Source organism: Mustela putorius, unplaced genomic scaffold (assembly GCF_011764305.1).
Source record: "Mustela putorius furo isolate JIRA1106 unplaced genomic scaffold, ASM1176430v1.1 tig00000228_pilon_pilon_pilon, whole genome shotgun sequence".
Lineage (NCBI taxonomy): Eukaryota > Metazoa > Chordata > Mammalia > Carnivora > Mustelidae > Mustela > Mustela putorius.
The window spans coordinates 3,197,390-3,213,237 of NW_025421322.1; the positions used below are offsets into that span (position 1 = coordinate 3,197,390).

Genomic DNA, 15,848 nt, shown 5'->3' on the forward strand with positions numbered 1-15,848 from the left:
CGCTCTTGGTGTTTTATATTCTGTGGGATTTGACAAATTTGGAACAGCATGAGTCCATCATCGTAGTATCATGAAATAGTTTGACTGCTCTAAAAATCTGTGCTCTGCCTATTCCTCCCTCTCTCTCCCAGCCCTTGATCTTTTCACTGTCTTCATAGTTGTGTTTTCTCGAATGTCATCGCATTGGAATCATACAGTATGTAGCCTTTTCAGATATCTTCTTTCACTTTGTAGTAAGCATTTCAGGTTCCTCCATGTCTCTTCGTGGCTCAGTAGCTCATTTCTTTTTAACACTGACTGATATTCCATTGTCTGGATGTCCTACCTACTTTGTTTCATCTATTTATTTATTATTATTTTTTAGAATATTTGGAGTTGTGGGCATCTTTTTTTGTGCCTTTGCAAGCCTCAGGCTCAGCCCTGTCTTTTGTAGAGTCCCAGTTCTGTCACTCACATTGTTGGCAGCTCTCCACAGGAAAGCGATTCTGGGTGGACAGAGGCTGTTTGAAACGGAGCCCGTTTGCTCCTAGACAGGCCGTGGGAACTTTCACATATACAGCATTGGTACTCAAGATGCTGTTGGTTATTATCTTCCATGAGGAAGATAGAGGACTAGAAGCAGTTTCTGCTTTAAGGAGCTTTGATCTCAGATCTTTACATCAATGTAATTTTCTCTATCTTTGCTCTCCCCTGAAATCTGTCACATTGTGGGCCAGTCGATTCCACCTTATTTTTTTCCAGCCATCAGACCCATGCAGGTATGTGCCTTTGAGTGTGACCTTTCTGTGTAGGTAGTTTAGACGTTAGCCAAAATTCATGAATTGTCTGATTTTCTTTCTTTTAATTTTTCAGTCCAATAAAAGAGAGTTGGAAGATTTTTTTCCCCCTAGTGTTTCAATGACTTCATGTGGGAAATCTCTTCTATCAGTATATGTGTTTCTAATTGAAAAAGTTTCTCCTTTTTTTCCCACTGGAGTACTTTTTTGCATGGTGCAGTTTCTTTAAAGGGATGAAACAAAACATTTCACAGAAAATAGGCTCATTTTAAAGGAATGAGAAAAACATGTTTTACAGAAGGAATAAATATTCAGTTGAATGGAAAAGGATTGATTATAAGAGACTTGAAATAATAGAGCAGAAGAAAAAGCTGGTATCTATTGGCTCACAGCTGTAGGGACAGGAATGGTATAAAGAGCCCTTAAATGAACAGTTAAAATATGGCTTGTACTGTCCTAGTGTGTTATAAAGAAATTGTTCACCGTGCAGGGGTTCCTAGAATTTGGTTATCTTAAATGTGGGATTAGGCAGTTATTTACCTGAATGTGATCTTTATATCTTATACATTAAAAATACATGTCAAAAAAATAAGTTTAGGAGCTTTGCTCTTTTATGAAACCAATTATAGGAGTAGCTTAATTTCTAGTCAAGTAAATTCATCTAGAGAAGTTAAGTGAGCACCTACAAAATATTTTCTTGTAACAGAAGGCCAACCAGCAATGTTGAGAGTTTGACTTCGTTGATCTAAAGGATGTAGTTTGAAGGCTCTTTCTTTTCCCTCTTAGATAATGAGAAAGTTAGACAACTGCTTCTGGAGGGTGTGCCTGTGGACTGTGCGCATAGCTTTATTTGGAACCAAGCTATCTGTAAGAATGTCACAGAGAATAAAATCTCGGATCAGGTAACTAATGGTGTAAGGATTGTTGGTCAAGTCCTGAAGACAGGTTGAAATTCCTCACTCGAGATGCCGTAAAAGTTATTTTGTCCTTTAGAGAATCCCATAGACTCCCTTTTATTTTCAATTTATTGATGCCTTACTTATGATTTTTTTCTGTTCTTAGAGAAGAATAATCTCAAGAAAAATTTACTACGAAGACTTTTTCTTAAAATGATAATTCCACGATTTAAATATATGTTTTTCTTTTATTTTCTTTTTCCCTTAAATGTTCTATCTTTAATCTCACAGTGATTGAGCTCTTACCCAGATCAGGGATTATAGTAGATTGATGGGCTAGATGGCTAGGATGTGTTTGAGAAAGTACAGGGTCAAAGGAAGCCCAAAGAAGGGACACTAAGCCCAGACTAGGGAAGTTGGGAAAAGCTTCCTGGATGGGGGAGCTGGTGTTTGACCTGACCCTTAGGTGGGTGGACAGAATTAAACCAGACTTCTTGAGGGCCAGGAGCCAAGGCTGCTGGAAGTGAGACCAGCATGTGCAAGGGTCCAGGATGATGTGTTCAGGAATCTCTAAGTGAGTCAGTAGCTTGGAGTTGAGGGTGGGGCAGGAGATGAAGAAGTAAAAGGGTTCAGAGCATAAGAGACCTTGAAGTATTTAAAGGATTTGGGCAAAGGACATAGGGCGTCACTGATGGTTTGAAGCTGGGCCGTGACGTGATCAGATTTCACCCAGCAACACTGTAGAAGGTAGATTAGACTAGGAATGGGGGTTCCAGCAGAGGAACTGAAGAGAGGGCTTGTGGTTGGATGGCCTTAAAAGAGACCCTGCAAATAGTCCTTAATTGAGGACATGAGGGGGGCCTGAATTGAGACCATGTGGGTGGAGTGGATTGGATGGCGGGAAGTGGGAAAGGAGGAGACATGTAAATTAGCTCCTAAGAGGCTAGCTTGAATTCAGTACTTCAGGTAAAAGAGACCCAGAGCCTGATTTATCACTGCTGTATTCCCAAGTTCTAGAAGAGTGTTTGTCACATAAAATGTACTCAGTAAACATTTGGAATTCAATGAATGAAGAGCAGACATGTGAATGGATGAATGAATGAGTGAGTGAGTCAGTCCCCCAGCTAGGTGGGGAACACAGGAGGAGAGCAGATGCTGTAGGGAAGATGAATTCAGTCCTGGATAAACTTGAGTTGGAAGGTCCTCAGGACTTCGCCGTCGGAGTAGATGCCCAGGAGACGGGTTTTGATCCCAGGAGGAAAAGCTGGGGCTAGGAGATGGATATTTTAGAATCAACACCATGTAGAGATGGTAGTGGAAACTCAGCCCAGAGGTGAGAAGATTACTCAGGACTTGGTCATGATCAAGGAGCATCCATGAGGTAGGAGGCAGACTGGCTGCGTGGCGGCGGTCTCTTGTGTAGTCTTTCCTGTGGGTGCTAGGCCTCTCTCTTGCCCGTTCATCTCTTTTTACAGCTGGCAAGACAAGTCTGAGGGGCTGTTGTGCACCACTCCCTACAGTCCACATAACAAGTAATTTATAGCATCTTTAAATCTTTAAGACCTGGTGAAAAAATTTCTCAAGCGCCCCAGAGTGTTTGCCCAGTCACCCCTCCTTGAGAAGTTATTGTTTGTACCTTTTTTTGTTTGTTTGTTTGTTTATGTCACCCACCATTTTTTTTTTTTTAACCTCCTGACAACGAACCTTAACCAAAGTAAATGTAAGGACTGAACATCCAAATACAAAATTAATCCTGACATAAGAATTAGCAGAATGGATGTGGGTTATTATATAACTTTGAATCATCTGGTATAGTGTAGCTCAAATTTAAGATAATTTGGCATTTTCTACCGAAACACTTGTATAGAGGAAAATCACTGAAGGAGGAATACCATGTATTTCAAATGGCTTCCATTTATTTACTGAGAACATTTTTTTCCCTTGTATTTTGAAAGAGCATTTAACTTTCTAAAGCTGCTCATCAGGAGAGCCAATAGAATCTCCCAGAAAATTAGGGTTGTTTGTCTTGAATGATTTTCTTCCGCTTTAGGATTTAAACCGGAGAAGAAGTGAATTGCTGGTGCCCGGGTCACAGCTTGTTCTAGGTCCCCAGGAATCCAAGATACCTATACTTTTGATTCAGCAGCCAGGGAAGGTGACCGGTGATGACCGACGAGGCTGGGGAAGTGGCTGGGACATCCTGTTCCCCAAAGGCTGGGGCATGGCTTTCTGGATTCCATTTGTAAGTTCTTTTCCGTTCCCACTGTAGAGTGTAAAATACATTCCTAGTCCATTCCACATGCTGAAAGTATTCCACACTGCATGCCCCACTTAGAAATCGAGGGCTGTTTTTCTACCCTTGGAGCTATAATTCTGATCCAGGGTACTTCATAATGTCCCCAGAGCCGGGTTGTCATTAATAAGAGTTGGGCTGACACAGTATGAATTTCTGAGATTTTGAAAATGTCCTGATTTTTATTTGACAGACAGAGATCACAAGGTAGGCAGAGAGAGAGCAGGGGAAGCAGGCTTCCCGCTGAGCAGAGAGCCCAATGCAGGGGCTTGATCCCAGGACCCTGAGATCATGACTTGAGCCGAAGGCAGAGGCTTAACCCACTGAGCCACCCAGGCACCCCAGAAGTGTCTTGATTTTTTTTTTTTTTTTTTTTTTTTTTTTTTTTTTTTTTTTTTTTTTTTTTTTTTTTTTTTTTTAATTTTATTTGTCAGAGAGAGAGCGAGCGAGAGCAAGCATAGGCAGATAGAGTGGAAGGCAGAGTCAGAGGGAGAAGCAGGCTCCCTGCGGAGCAAGGAGCCCGATGTGGGACTCGATCCCAGGATGCTGGGATCATGACCTGAGCTGAAGGCAGCTGCTTAACCAACTGAGCCACCCAGGCGTCCCTTGATTTTTGAATAGTAGTGGTAACAAACTGGGCAGGGAGCCTGACATGGGACTTGATCCCAAGAGCCTGGGATCATGACCTGAGCCAAAGGCAGATGCCTAACCAACTGAGCCACCCAGGCGCCCCTGAGATAGCTTTTTGTCTTGTTTTATATGTGTGGTGTTTTTTTTACTCAAAAGAATTTGTTACAGTTTAAAAGCAGTTTTTATAATTTTCTAATTTTTATAGATGTATAGCATAACTTTTTTAGTTTTAAGTGCTGACCATGTATTCCTACTAGCTGCAGCTAAAAGCTTTATTAAAATCCAGTGCTTTTTTTTCTTCTCAATAGTTTTTTTATTATTATTATTTTCTAAAGATTCTATTTATTTATTTGTCTGAGAGAGACAGAGTGTGTGTGCACAAGCAGGGGGAGGGGCAGAGGGCGATGCAGGCTCCCCACTGAGCAGGGAGCCCGATGTGGGTCGATCCCAGAACCTTGGGATCATGACCTGAGCTGAAGGCAGATGCTTAACGACTGAGCCACCCAGGCATCCCTCTTCTTGATAGTTTAAATATTACTTTGAACCAGAGAGTATAATAGATAAGACTGTTAGAATCACATAGGTAAATTTTAGCAATTATGCTTGGTATAATAGACATTCGGTTAATCATTTAAGATTCATTTCTTGGGCTCCTGACTGGCTCAGTTGGTAGGGCATGCAACTCTTGATCTCGGGGTCATGAGTTCAAGCTTCACAGTGAGTGTAGAGCTTACTTAATAAAAAATAATAATAGGGGTGTCTGGGTGGCTTAGTGGACTGCCTTTGGCTCAGGTCATGATCTCAGGGTCCTGGGATCCAGCCCTGCATCGGGCTCCCTACTTTTCAGGAAGCCTGCTTCTCCCTCTTCCTCTGCCTGCTGCTCCCCCTACTTGTACTCTCTTACTCTCTCTCGCTCTGTCAAATAAATAAAATGATCATCATCATAATAATAATAAAAAGAAGGGGAATATTTTAAAACACTTCTAATTTTTAAACTATGATCTGTTTTAAGCATACAAAAAAGTATAGATACTGAAATAATACATATGGATCCTTCACCCATCCTGCAGCTTAAGAAAACATTACAGGGAAGCCTGGGTGGCTCCGTCTATTAAGTGTCTGCCTTTTGCTCAGGCCATGATTCCCACGTCCCAGGATCAAGTCCTACATCAGGCTCCTTGCCCAGTGGGGAGCCTGCTTCTCCTCTGCCTGCTGCTCTCCCTGCTTGTGTTCTCTTTCTCTCTGACAAATAAATAAAATCTTTAAAAAAAAAAAGAAATGAAACATGACAGAATTATTGGAAGCACTCTCTCCAGCTCCATTGCCCGTCCTCTTCCTAAAAGAATCACTATTCCTGTTTTCAGTGTTTGTCACTACCTTGCCTATTTTTATAGCTTTCTTAAGTATGCTCTGTATTCCCACATAAAATAACTATATTTTGTTTTTAAACTTTATATATCTCACCACATTTATGCTTTTGCAACTTACTATATTCACTCAACATTGAGATTTTTTCTGTGTTGATTGATGAAGCTGTTCCATCATTTTTGCTCGTGTATAACCCCTTTTAGGATTATTCCACACTCACCCATTCTCTTTTTGATGGGCATTTAGGTGGTTTTGCATTTTCTCCATACAAACATTAAACACTAATTTTACTGTAGGTTGGTGTATTAATAGGGTCTTTTTGACATTTCTGTTAGATCTATCGAGGGGCAAGAGTTGGCGGGTTAAAAGAGTCTGTGATGCATTCGCAGTACAAAAGGTCACCGGACATCCCCGGAGATTTCCCAGACTGCCCCGCGGGTGTTGTGTTTGCCGAGGAGCAAGCCAAGAACCTCCTTGAAAAATACAAAAGGTAAGAAACCAGCTTCTCCAGTTTCCTAACATCTTGTGAGGAAGAGAAGGGCCTTCTCAATGTTGGCCAGTGATGCTTGGAATGGCTTCAGTAACTCTTACATAACGTGGAGGGTTCATAGACTTTTCCTTGAATTAATAAAACAAGACGTAGTGAAGTTAGGAGATCGTCTTATATGTGGCTCTTGTAGGCCTGTCCAGGTTAGAGACCCTCCCCACGGTCATTTGCTAACATTGATGTTGGTGCGTGCCTAAACTGGGGGCCTGTCCCTTCCAAATAGCATTTGCGTTTTTTTACTACCAGTTATAGAGGTATGTATTTATGAGACTTTAATGAAACTATGGGAATGTGTAAAAGTGCTTTGTAAACAGGTGTATTCCTTCCATCCAGACAGATAAGTAACTATTTTTACATGTCGGTATCTATCCAGCTAGCCTTATTTTTTTCCTTTCTTTTCTCTCCCTGGGGGACTGGCCAGCGAAGGGGTTTGCATCTCTTACACTGTGAAGTGCATGCCACCTTTTAGAGCCTGACTCTCACCTCCATTCCAGGCTTCCGGGAGCACAGAGACTCCCTTGTTTGTTGTGGCGTCAGTGGCATCTAGCCAGTGCCTGGTGCATGGTGTCCTTAGTAACTGTCTTTGTTGACTGATGAATGGAGAGATAGTGGGATGGTGTAGTTCCTTGACCATGAGCTCCATGATTGTGCTTTCTTGTTCACCATCCAACCACAGAGGCAGGCAGTGCGTGTTCGGACTTGGTCAAGTGACAGGTGAATGAATGAGTAGAAAGACAGGAGTGCTTTCCTGGATTGCTGGCTTATGGGCTCTTTTGAAGGCAGTAATCATGTATTTCATGCCTCCCAGAATACTAAGTCTTCTATGTGTTTGTTAAGTACTATTTGACAATAGTACTTATTTCTCACCCTTTAGATTTCTTTATCCATGTGGATTTTTCTTAGGTACAAATTTTCTTGAAATGGGATTATAGTATATATACTATTTCAAAACCTGTACTTTTTATTTAGCAATCTATTATGGATAGTTTTCCTGTATCAATAAATGTGACTCTAAACCAAGTGTCAGCAAACTTTTTTTGTAAAAGGCCGGATGATAAATATTTTTGGCTTTGCAGGCCCTTTGGTTTCCATGGCAGCCACTCAGCTCTGCTCTGCCTTGTGGCACAGGGACGATCACGGATGATACACAGAGGAACGGTCATGGCTCTGGGCCGGCCTCATTCTGTTTGTGGACACACAAGTTTGAATCTCATATAATTTCATGTGCCATAAAATCGTCTTTTTTTTTTTTAACCATTTCAAAACACAAGAGCCATTTTTAGCTCCTGGGTCATAGAAAAGCAGACAGTGGGCCAGGCTTGGCTTGTGAGTCATCAACTGTCAACCTTGCTCAAAATAGAACTCAGCAGTTACCTCCAGGGCTCCCATATATTGAACTGTAATTTATCAGCGGCTCTTTATTTCTAATTTTTTGCTCTGCGCTTCTGTGATGCATCTCTGCTTTCCATATGCATCTTTACCTGTTTGTCTTGACTTACTCATTCATTTAATGTATTTATTTAGAGCCTACCATGTGTCAAATGTCTTCTAGGCACTGGTGCCTTTCCCCATGGAGCTTATGTTCTTGATGGAAGCACATGTTTCTAGGCTGGTGGGGGAGGGACCCAGCAGAGGGAGGGAGGCTGACATTGCAAGAGCAAAGCCCTTGAGTGGGGAAGAGAGAGGCTCAGATCGTTCATTTTAGTCTACTGGAAGGCTGACTCTGAGATGCAAAATGCAGATTTAGGGAGGGTAGACTCTGGCCCAGAGATAGGTAGAACTCTCCTGATCATGACCGGCTTCTCAGTGAAAAGAGAGGCGAGGTTATCAGTTAGGACTAAGAAGGGGAGAGAGGCTGTTGGAGATTCAAGGAGAGAGGAATCTATAGAGACCATTTTCTGGATGAGCAGAAGATAGAATTGACTGGAGAAATGTCAGGGCGTGCACTTGTTTACAGCAGGACCATTCAGGGCTTCTGGGTGTTCTTCCCCAGCCCTGTTCTGTTGATCGGGGCTGGCGTGGAGGTAGTTAGAGAGTTGGATGTAACCAGGATGGGCTTTACCAGGTCAAGGGAGTTGAGGGTACCTGTAAGGGAATGATTCTTCTTATGAACTGGAGAGTTTAAGCTTAAGAAGAGACAAGTGAAGGTGCGTGGGTGGCTCAGCTGGTTACAGGTCATGATCTCAGGGGATCTCAGGGGATCGAGCCGTGGGATCGAGCCCCACGGCCAGTTCCCTGCTCAGAGGGGAGCCTGCTTCTCCCTCTCCCTCTGCTGCTCCCCCTGCTTGTGCACTCTCTCTCTCTCTCTCTCTGTCAAATAAATAAATAAAATCTTTAAAAAACAAAAAGAAAAGACATGCAAGAACGGTGGTGAGCTATGAGGAGATGGTGGAGGAATAGTAAGTTCCAGCGCTTGAGGAGTTGTGGTGAGGGAGGGGCAGATGGGCTGGAATGGGAGGTATCGCTCTGAGGGTAGACACTTGAAATTGAGATGTTAAGGAGGAGCAGGTGATAGCAGTGACCAAAAACTAAGTGGCACCAGGAGAGTGGGTGTCTGAGTTGAAGTAAAAGATGGGAAATGAGGACATGAAGTTTCTGGTAGCCCAGGGTGTCAGAGCTGATCTTGGTAGGTGCCGAAGCCGCTGAGTGACCAGAGTCGAGAGGGCGGGGGAGGGGGTGTGTGGGCGGCTGGAGGAGGACCTGGCTGAGGAGGGAGAGCGGAGGGTCTGTCTGAGGGCGTGTGCTTCGGGGGAGCTGGGATCTTGGAGGAGGAAGGAGAAGACAAAGTCTGGGGGCATCAGGGGATCATCTGACCCCCCCCCCGCCCCCCAGGCCCATGGCATGTAAGAAAGAAACTGCGGTCGTTGGAGAGGAGTTGGACAGGAAAGAAAGCACACATCTTAGGCTGAATCCCATCAATAAGATTTCGTTTAAAAAAATATATATATAGCCCAAAGATTTTTTTGTACTATCCATCAATTATCGTTTGTATTAATTTAGGATTTCACCTGTAGTTAGGAGCGTGGCTGTTTTCCCTCACTCCGAATAATATAGGATATTACCAACTTATAATATTGATAGAACTGATGGATGGAAAAAGTAACATCTTATTGTTTTAATTTTTTGTTTAATGAGTATAAACTATTTACTTTTAAGTGTTTTTCACCTTTTTTTTTTTTTTTCTTGTTACTAGCTCATTTATTTCCATGTAAAGGTCTTCAGGGGAGGCAATTACCGTGAGGGTGTTTTTTACCAGCTGCCTGTCTTGGGAGGCCAGAACACATTTGGTTCAAACTTCAGAGCAGAGGCTCAAACTGAACCCCTGATTAAGTCTGCAGGTTCATTGTCTGCCTGGGGCCCTGGGGCATGGCACAAAGTAAGAAGCATGTGAGGGAAGGAGTATCAGGGCCTGTCCCATAGGACGCTGTCCTATGGGGTCTGGGACTCCCTAAGAGTCCTTCAGCCCAGAATGGCCAACGGTACGGCTGCTCCTTGCCTTTCAGGGTCGTGGTTCTCATTAGCTTGTGGTATTGCTAAAAGGCTCTTCTTTCATACATTGCTGAAAAAAGCTGATTACTGTCACCCTGTGATTTTGGAAATCTCTCTCAGATTGCAAGTGCTCATTGTCTTTGCTTTAGCAGTTCATTCAGGAACTTATCCTGCGGATATACTTGTGCTTGTGTGACATGTTCAAGGTCATTCGTTGCAGCATTGTTTCTAGAAGCAAAGATTTGAAAATACCAAAATGCCGTGCAGTAGGGGACTATCTCATCAGCTAGGGTATAACCCAGGACTAAGATAGGCAGCCCTTTGCAAAAGAATGAGGGATCTCTTCGTGTACTCATATGAAATGATCTCCAAGGTATGTTGTGAAATGGAAACAGTTAAACAGAAGTACCGAGTCTGGGATATCACCACCTGTGTAAAATGGGTAACAAAACAGAAAGAAAAGGGTACATATCTGCACATAGGTCCACAAAATGTCTCTGGAAGGATGCATTACAAAACAGATAATGACATGATCTCTTGGAGGGTGGCTGGGTCATTCATTTCCTCCTCCGTGTCCCCAAGTGAGACAAGTACCCCAGGGCCGTTTTTCACCAGCTACAGGTCGAGTGGGGGAAGAAACCTCACCAGCACCCCTTCCGTTCCCGTGGAACTTAGAACATTGTCTCACGCTGGGACATTGCAGCACGACTCCAGGGACACTGTGAACTTGTGGTCTTTCAGGAAGGGCATCCCCTGGAGTTGTGAGGTGGCCACGTGGGGCCGCTTTGCTGGATGTATTACCTTTTAAAAGTAAAACCAAAGGAAACAAAGAAGCTTGACCAATAGAGTTGGTTGTTATCTTTATCATACTTCTTGGAAAACTTTGTTTTGTAGGTTTGTTTTTCAAGTAGAGATGTAGTGCAATGGCCGTAATTATTTTTGTGGTTCCGATCCTAAATTGTTCAAAAATTGGTTCTCCTCCTTGATTTTCACTAGGCGCCCTCCTGCAAAACGGCCCAACTATGTGAAGCTTGGCACCCTGGCTCCTTTCTGCTGTCCCTGGGAGCAGTTAGCTCAGGAGTGGGAGTCAAGAGTCCAGGCCCAAGAAGAACCCTCTGTGGCCTCCTCTCCAAGTGGTGAGGACAGTGACTCGAGGAGAGACAAGTTGCCTTGCGCTCCCACACCTGAAAACACGGATCTGTGGTCTGACGAAGGGGGCACATCTCTGAGCAGCTGCAGTGAGCCCCGAGAAGCCATGGACACAGAGTGCCCAGCCCGGGTGGGGACCGAGTGGGTAGCGTGCCAGGATGCCACCGGCAGTCTCCTCTGTGTTCTGCGGTAAGTGCCCATGACCCCTGGATACAGTTTACGTGGTCTCTTTTCCTCCTGACCAGGCTATAGGCTGTAAAGGTTCTCATTGTCCCTTTATGCAAAGCCCTGGGGAACATCTGGACTTTCTGGGTAGGGGTGGGGGTGGGGGACAGCCAGTCCTGTGTCACCCAGTCCACAGAGGGCTCGGGGACATAGCTGAGTCACATCTGATATGGGGCACGATACTAATGTGCCCAGATGGTTTAAAGTACCGTCACCCACTGACATAAACCAAAGCAGTTGTTTTCTGTGACCTATTTCATTCAGTCTTTGCTGACAAAGCTGTCCCCTTGCGCCAGAGGGTGCCCCGAGGTAACAAGGAACGTTCCCTCTGTGAACTCTGAGTAAGCATTCTTCCCTTTACATCCCCGAATTCCGTTTCTTCTGGTTCCTTTGGAATGACCAGAGTTTAGGAGTGATTCCATGTCCCCTCATTGTAACATGGTCCTGTCAGAGAGGCCGCTGTACGAAGGGTGTTCCTGCCGCTCCCTGCTCGATGGGGCTTCCCAGTCCCGCTCTGGTCTGTGCTCAGCCCTCTTGCCTCGCACTTCTTTTCTGTACAGTAACTTCATTTCCTGTCCTTCCTTCATTTCAGAGCTGTCTCTCTCAGCCTTAGATTCTGTCTCATTTTTCTCTACCTTCAGCTTCTTAAACCTTTAGGCCTTCATCTACAAATGGTAGACCCATAAGAAGAAAAATATGACAAAAATATATTAATGTCTGTTTTCAATTTTTGAAGAAATTACCATTTTGATCCTTCCCTACATGGATTATAAAAAAACCAAGTTAACTCCCAACAGTGCCCAGTCTTCTGACGGCATGTTTTCTCCCCAAACAAAGTCTCCTCAAACATGTGTCTCCCACTTCACGTAGGAGTAGGAAATGGCTGAAGCAGCTGTCGACCTGGTGTGGGCCCAGCTCCAGGGACAAGCGGGCAGCCCGGCGGGCTTCCGGCAGCGGGGAGCCAGCACCGACGAGAGCGGCCTGCCTGCCCCTCCTGGAGCGTTTCCCCAGGGCGCTGGTGTGGGTCAGCCTGGCCCTGCTGAGGAAGGGCAGCCCCGAGCCGCACTCCATGATCTGTGTCCCCACCGAGGAGGACTTCCTTCGGCTCCGTCAGGATCAGCTGTACTGTGGGCCCCAGGAATCCAAGCACAGTGACCCCTTCAAGAGCGAGATTCGGAAGCAGAAAGAGAGGAAGAAAGTGGAGAAGAGGCAGAACAAACAGGCGCCCACTGAGCGTGAGGGTCTGGCCGGGGGCCCCCCTGCAGCCGGACACCAAGCTCTGACCCTGGGCCTGTGGTCAGGCCCCCTCCCTGGGGTGACTTCTCACTGCTCCAGAGTTCTCCTCGGCTTTGTCACGCAGGGAGACTTCTCCATGGCCGTCGGCGGCGGAGAAGCCCTGGGGTTTGTCAGCTTGACGGGCTTGCTGGATATGCTGTCCACCCAGCCGGCAGCCGAGAGGGGGCTCGTGTTGCTGAGGGCGCCCGCCTCCCCGCAGTATCGGTTTGCGAGAATTGCTGTGGAGGTGTGAGCGCCCATGGACACCCCACAGCAGAGACAGACTAACTGCTTGTTTGCCAAGTCCCCCCGTTGGAGAGTTTTTTTTTTTGCCATCCTCTGCTTCGAAATATCACACGAAATTCCTTGGAAATGAGAATAAAGATAAGGCATTATGCAGACGAAGGGATACTGACATCATTCCGGTAATCTCATGGTAATCTCCTGGATTGCTTCCATCTTTCCTTGTCCTTACTGTAACACTTGAAAAGTATTGGGCATGGATAGCTTTTGTATTGATTTCTTGGTCTGTGTCACTCTTGCTGAAAATCATTAGATGCTCTGTATGTTTTCTTGTTCCTTTTTCATTAGGAACAAAGGACTGTCAAGTGTATTTGTAAGCCCTGTAGACACGAGATAAGCAACAGTGGTTGCTTAACTGATTGTTACAGGCGAGGGAAAGGCTATAAACACTTGGCCTCTGTGCATGACATAGGGTCCCCCCCATCTGGACTATGTTCGAGTCCGTCCTGGAATCAGAGTGCCTAACACTTGACACCATGCAGAAGGAAACCGTGGAAAATTGCTGCCTGTTTCAGGCAGGCTCGGTGTATGGCAGAGGGTTTCGGGTGGAATCAGAATGGGGCTCTGGTCTTTAGGACCCATTGTCCCTTTGCTGTTGACCAACAGATACATGATCCTAGAAGCTACTTGGTTCTTCTGTGCTTTTTGTTTCTGCAAAATTTTTTTCAAAGCCATGGAGGTTGGTTTCTCAAAATATGTTCTATGAAGTGTGTTATCTAAAAAAAAAAAAAAAAAAAGATTCTAACTTCATTGATTTGGGAAACTATGGGTTAAAGGAAGCTAAGCATTTCTTTTTGGGGGATTTCTAGAACCTTCCATCTGATAATATGCATTGTGTCTCTCCAGGAAGCAGATAACAGCCTACAGTATTTTCTAAATCTTTTTGATTCCCAAACTCCTTTTGCAAGGAGCACTCTGTAGGACCAGTGTTTTTAGGGACACACTTTGGGGAACGTGGCCGTACCATTGTAGTACTTACCTCTCTGACAGGTGATTAAAAGGACGGCCTCTTTTAGACACTCATGCAGTCACGATGTCCACCTGACAATGGAGCAGGGTGTCAAAGAGGTCTTGTCCTGTCCCACACAGGAGTGCCGTCATTGCTTTTTTCACTTGCGGAGAAACTGGGTGCTCATTCACGTTTCGTTACCCTGTGTGTCTCACACCCTCAGACCCTTGTCATCCCGCCCCCCATTTCTAGCAGAGCCTGAATGGGGTTTGTTTCTTAATTTAAATGTACAGTTAGGCGTTATTTCGTGTGAATGTATTGGGTTTTGCAGTAGCAGTCGTTAGAAATGTCTCTGGGGGAGACGGGCTGCGGGGAGAGACAGCAGGTGTTCCAGTGGCTACTGAGCTGTCCCATGTGTCTCCCTCTCACCATGCCTCTGGATGTATTTGTGTCCAACCCAAATGAGACTGCAAAAAAATAAAGAAAGAAAGAAAAAAACACCAGTGTGACTTAGTGGTGTCTGTAAACAGAATAAATTCAAATGTCACCTGATGTTCAGTTGTGAGTGTTTATTGGGCCATTCCTCATTGGTTTTCTTGGCTCTAGGCCACTCCGTCTGTGGCTCAGCTCGCTGGATGACAGAGATGCCTGAGCATGCTTTGAGTCCCCTAACCTCTTTCTGCCTAGCACCCCGCCTGGGGCCTGCCGCCCTGCCGTCACGGCAGGACAGGGCACGCTTACTCTGCTTTGTGTCAAAAGGCCCAGGAACTATGTGCTGAAAGGATAGATTCACGTTTCCCAAAACTGGTTCATGGGAGCGCTGGTCCCTGGAGCTGTCTCCTGGAAAGTGATGGCCAGACAGATTTGGGAGGGCTGCAGTCCGCATTCTCCTCTCGCTGGTTCACACCGCACGAGTGTCACCCAGCCCCTGCAGATTCCAGGAAGGAAATTGAGCTGTCTCTCCCAGACTCCCCCCTCTCCCCCGTTGTTCTTCTTTTGGCATACCTGTTATCCAGAGAACATGAGTTTCGGGGAATATACTTCGCAGAATCACTGACAAAATCTGCACATATGCGGGAAGGAACCCATTTCTCCTGTGAAAAGACACAGGAAGGGCGTTACTGTCCACAGCAAAAAATGAATAAATGTGTTTATTTTGATTCTACCGGTGCTGCAGAACTGCCAAAAAAGTACGACGTGGCCCCTGGACTCTTGTCATAGGGGTGAAGCCTCCGGAGTTTGCAAAGTCAGGAAGTGTCCCAAAAAGCAGCATTGTGAGCTCAGCACCTGGAGACCAGCTACACACCACCTGAGTGGTGTAAGACAGAATTGACTCCTTCTGTAAGATGATGCCCAGCTTTTCAAAAATATTACACACAAGTAATATTTTTGTATTAATATTCATCATAGAAAACCTAGAATATGCTGGTAAGCAACAGCAACAACAGTTAAAATCACCGACATGTAACCTACGTTATCTTTCTGGCACATACCCTTCTAGACCTTGAGATGTGTACCAGTAGCTTTCTTTTAAGAAAAATAGGGTCATGGGTGCCTGGGTGGCTCAAGTCGCTTAAGCATCTGCCTTCGGCTCAGGTCATGATCCCAGGGTCCTGGGCTCAAGCCCGGCATTGGGCTCCCTGCTCGGAGGGGAGCCTGCTTCTCCCTCCGCCTGCTGCTCTCCCTGCTCATGCGCGTGCTCTCTCTCTCTTTCTCTCTAACAAATAAATAGAATCTTAAAAAAAAAAAAGAAAAAGAAAAACAGCGTCAGTAATTGCTCATATAAAAATCCATTGGGTACCTCTCAGGTTCAGAGCGCGTTGCCAGTTCCTTACGGAGCTTCATTAGCATGAACCCGAATGTTCCTCCTCTTTCACTGGTAGGAGGAAGTTTGTAGGTAATGGCTCTGCTGGAAACTCGCCGCAGCATTGCTGGCGGAGCTGCTGCA

General features: G+C 45.1%; 1 protein-coding gene across 3 annotated transcripts in view; it reads left to right on the plus strand.

Moving 5' to 3' along the window:
* POP1 (POP1 homolog, ribonuclease P/MRP subunit) overlaps positions 1-14,386 on the plus strand; it is a 37,771-nt gene extending 23,385 nt beyond the window's left edge. For all 3 annotated transcript variants that reach the window (XM_045077976.1, XM_004768911.3, XM_004768912.3), the window contains exons 12-16: positions 1,563-1,678; positions 3,723-3,914; positions 6,299-6,453; positions 10,996-11,337; positions 12,244-14,386. In XM_045077976.1, coding sequence (XP_044933911.1) covers positions 1,563-1,678; positions 3,723-3,914; positions 6,299-6,453; positions 10,996-11,337; positions 12,244-12,901 — 1,463 coding nt within the window. In that variant the 3' untranslated portion in view covers positions 12,902-14,386. The remainder of the gene's footprint in view (positions 1-1,562; positions 1,679-3,722; positions 3,915-6,298; positions 6,454-10,995; positions 11,338-12,243) is intronic.
* Positions 14,387-15,848: the final 1,462 nt, after the last annotated feature.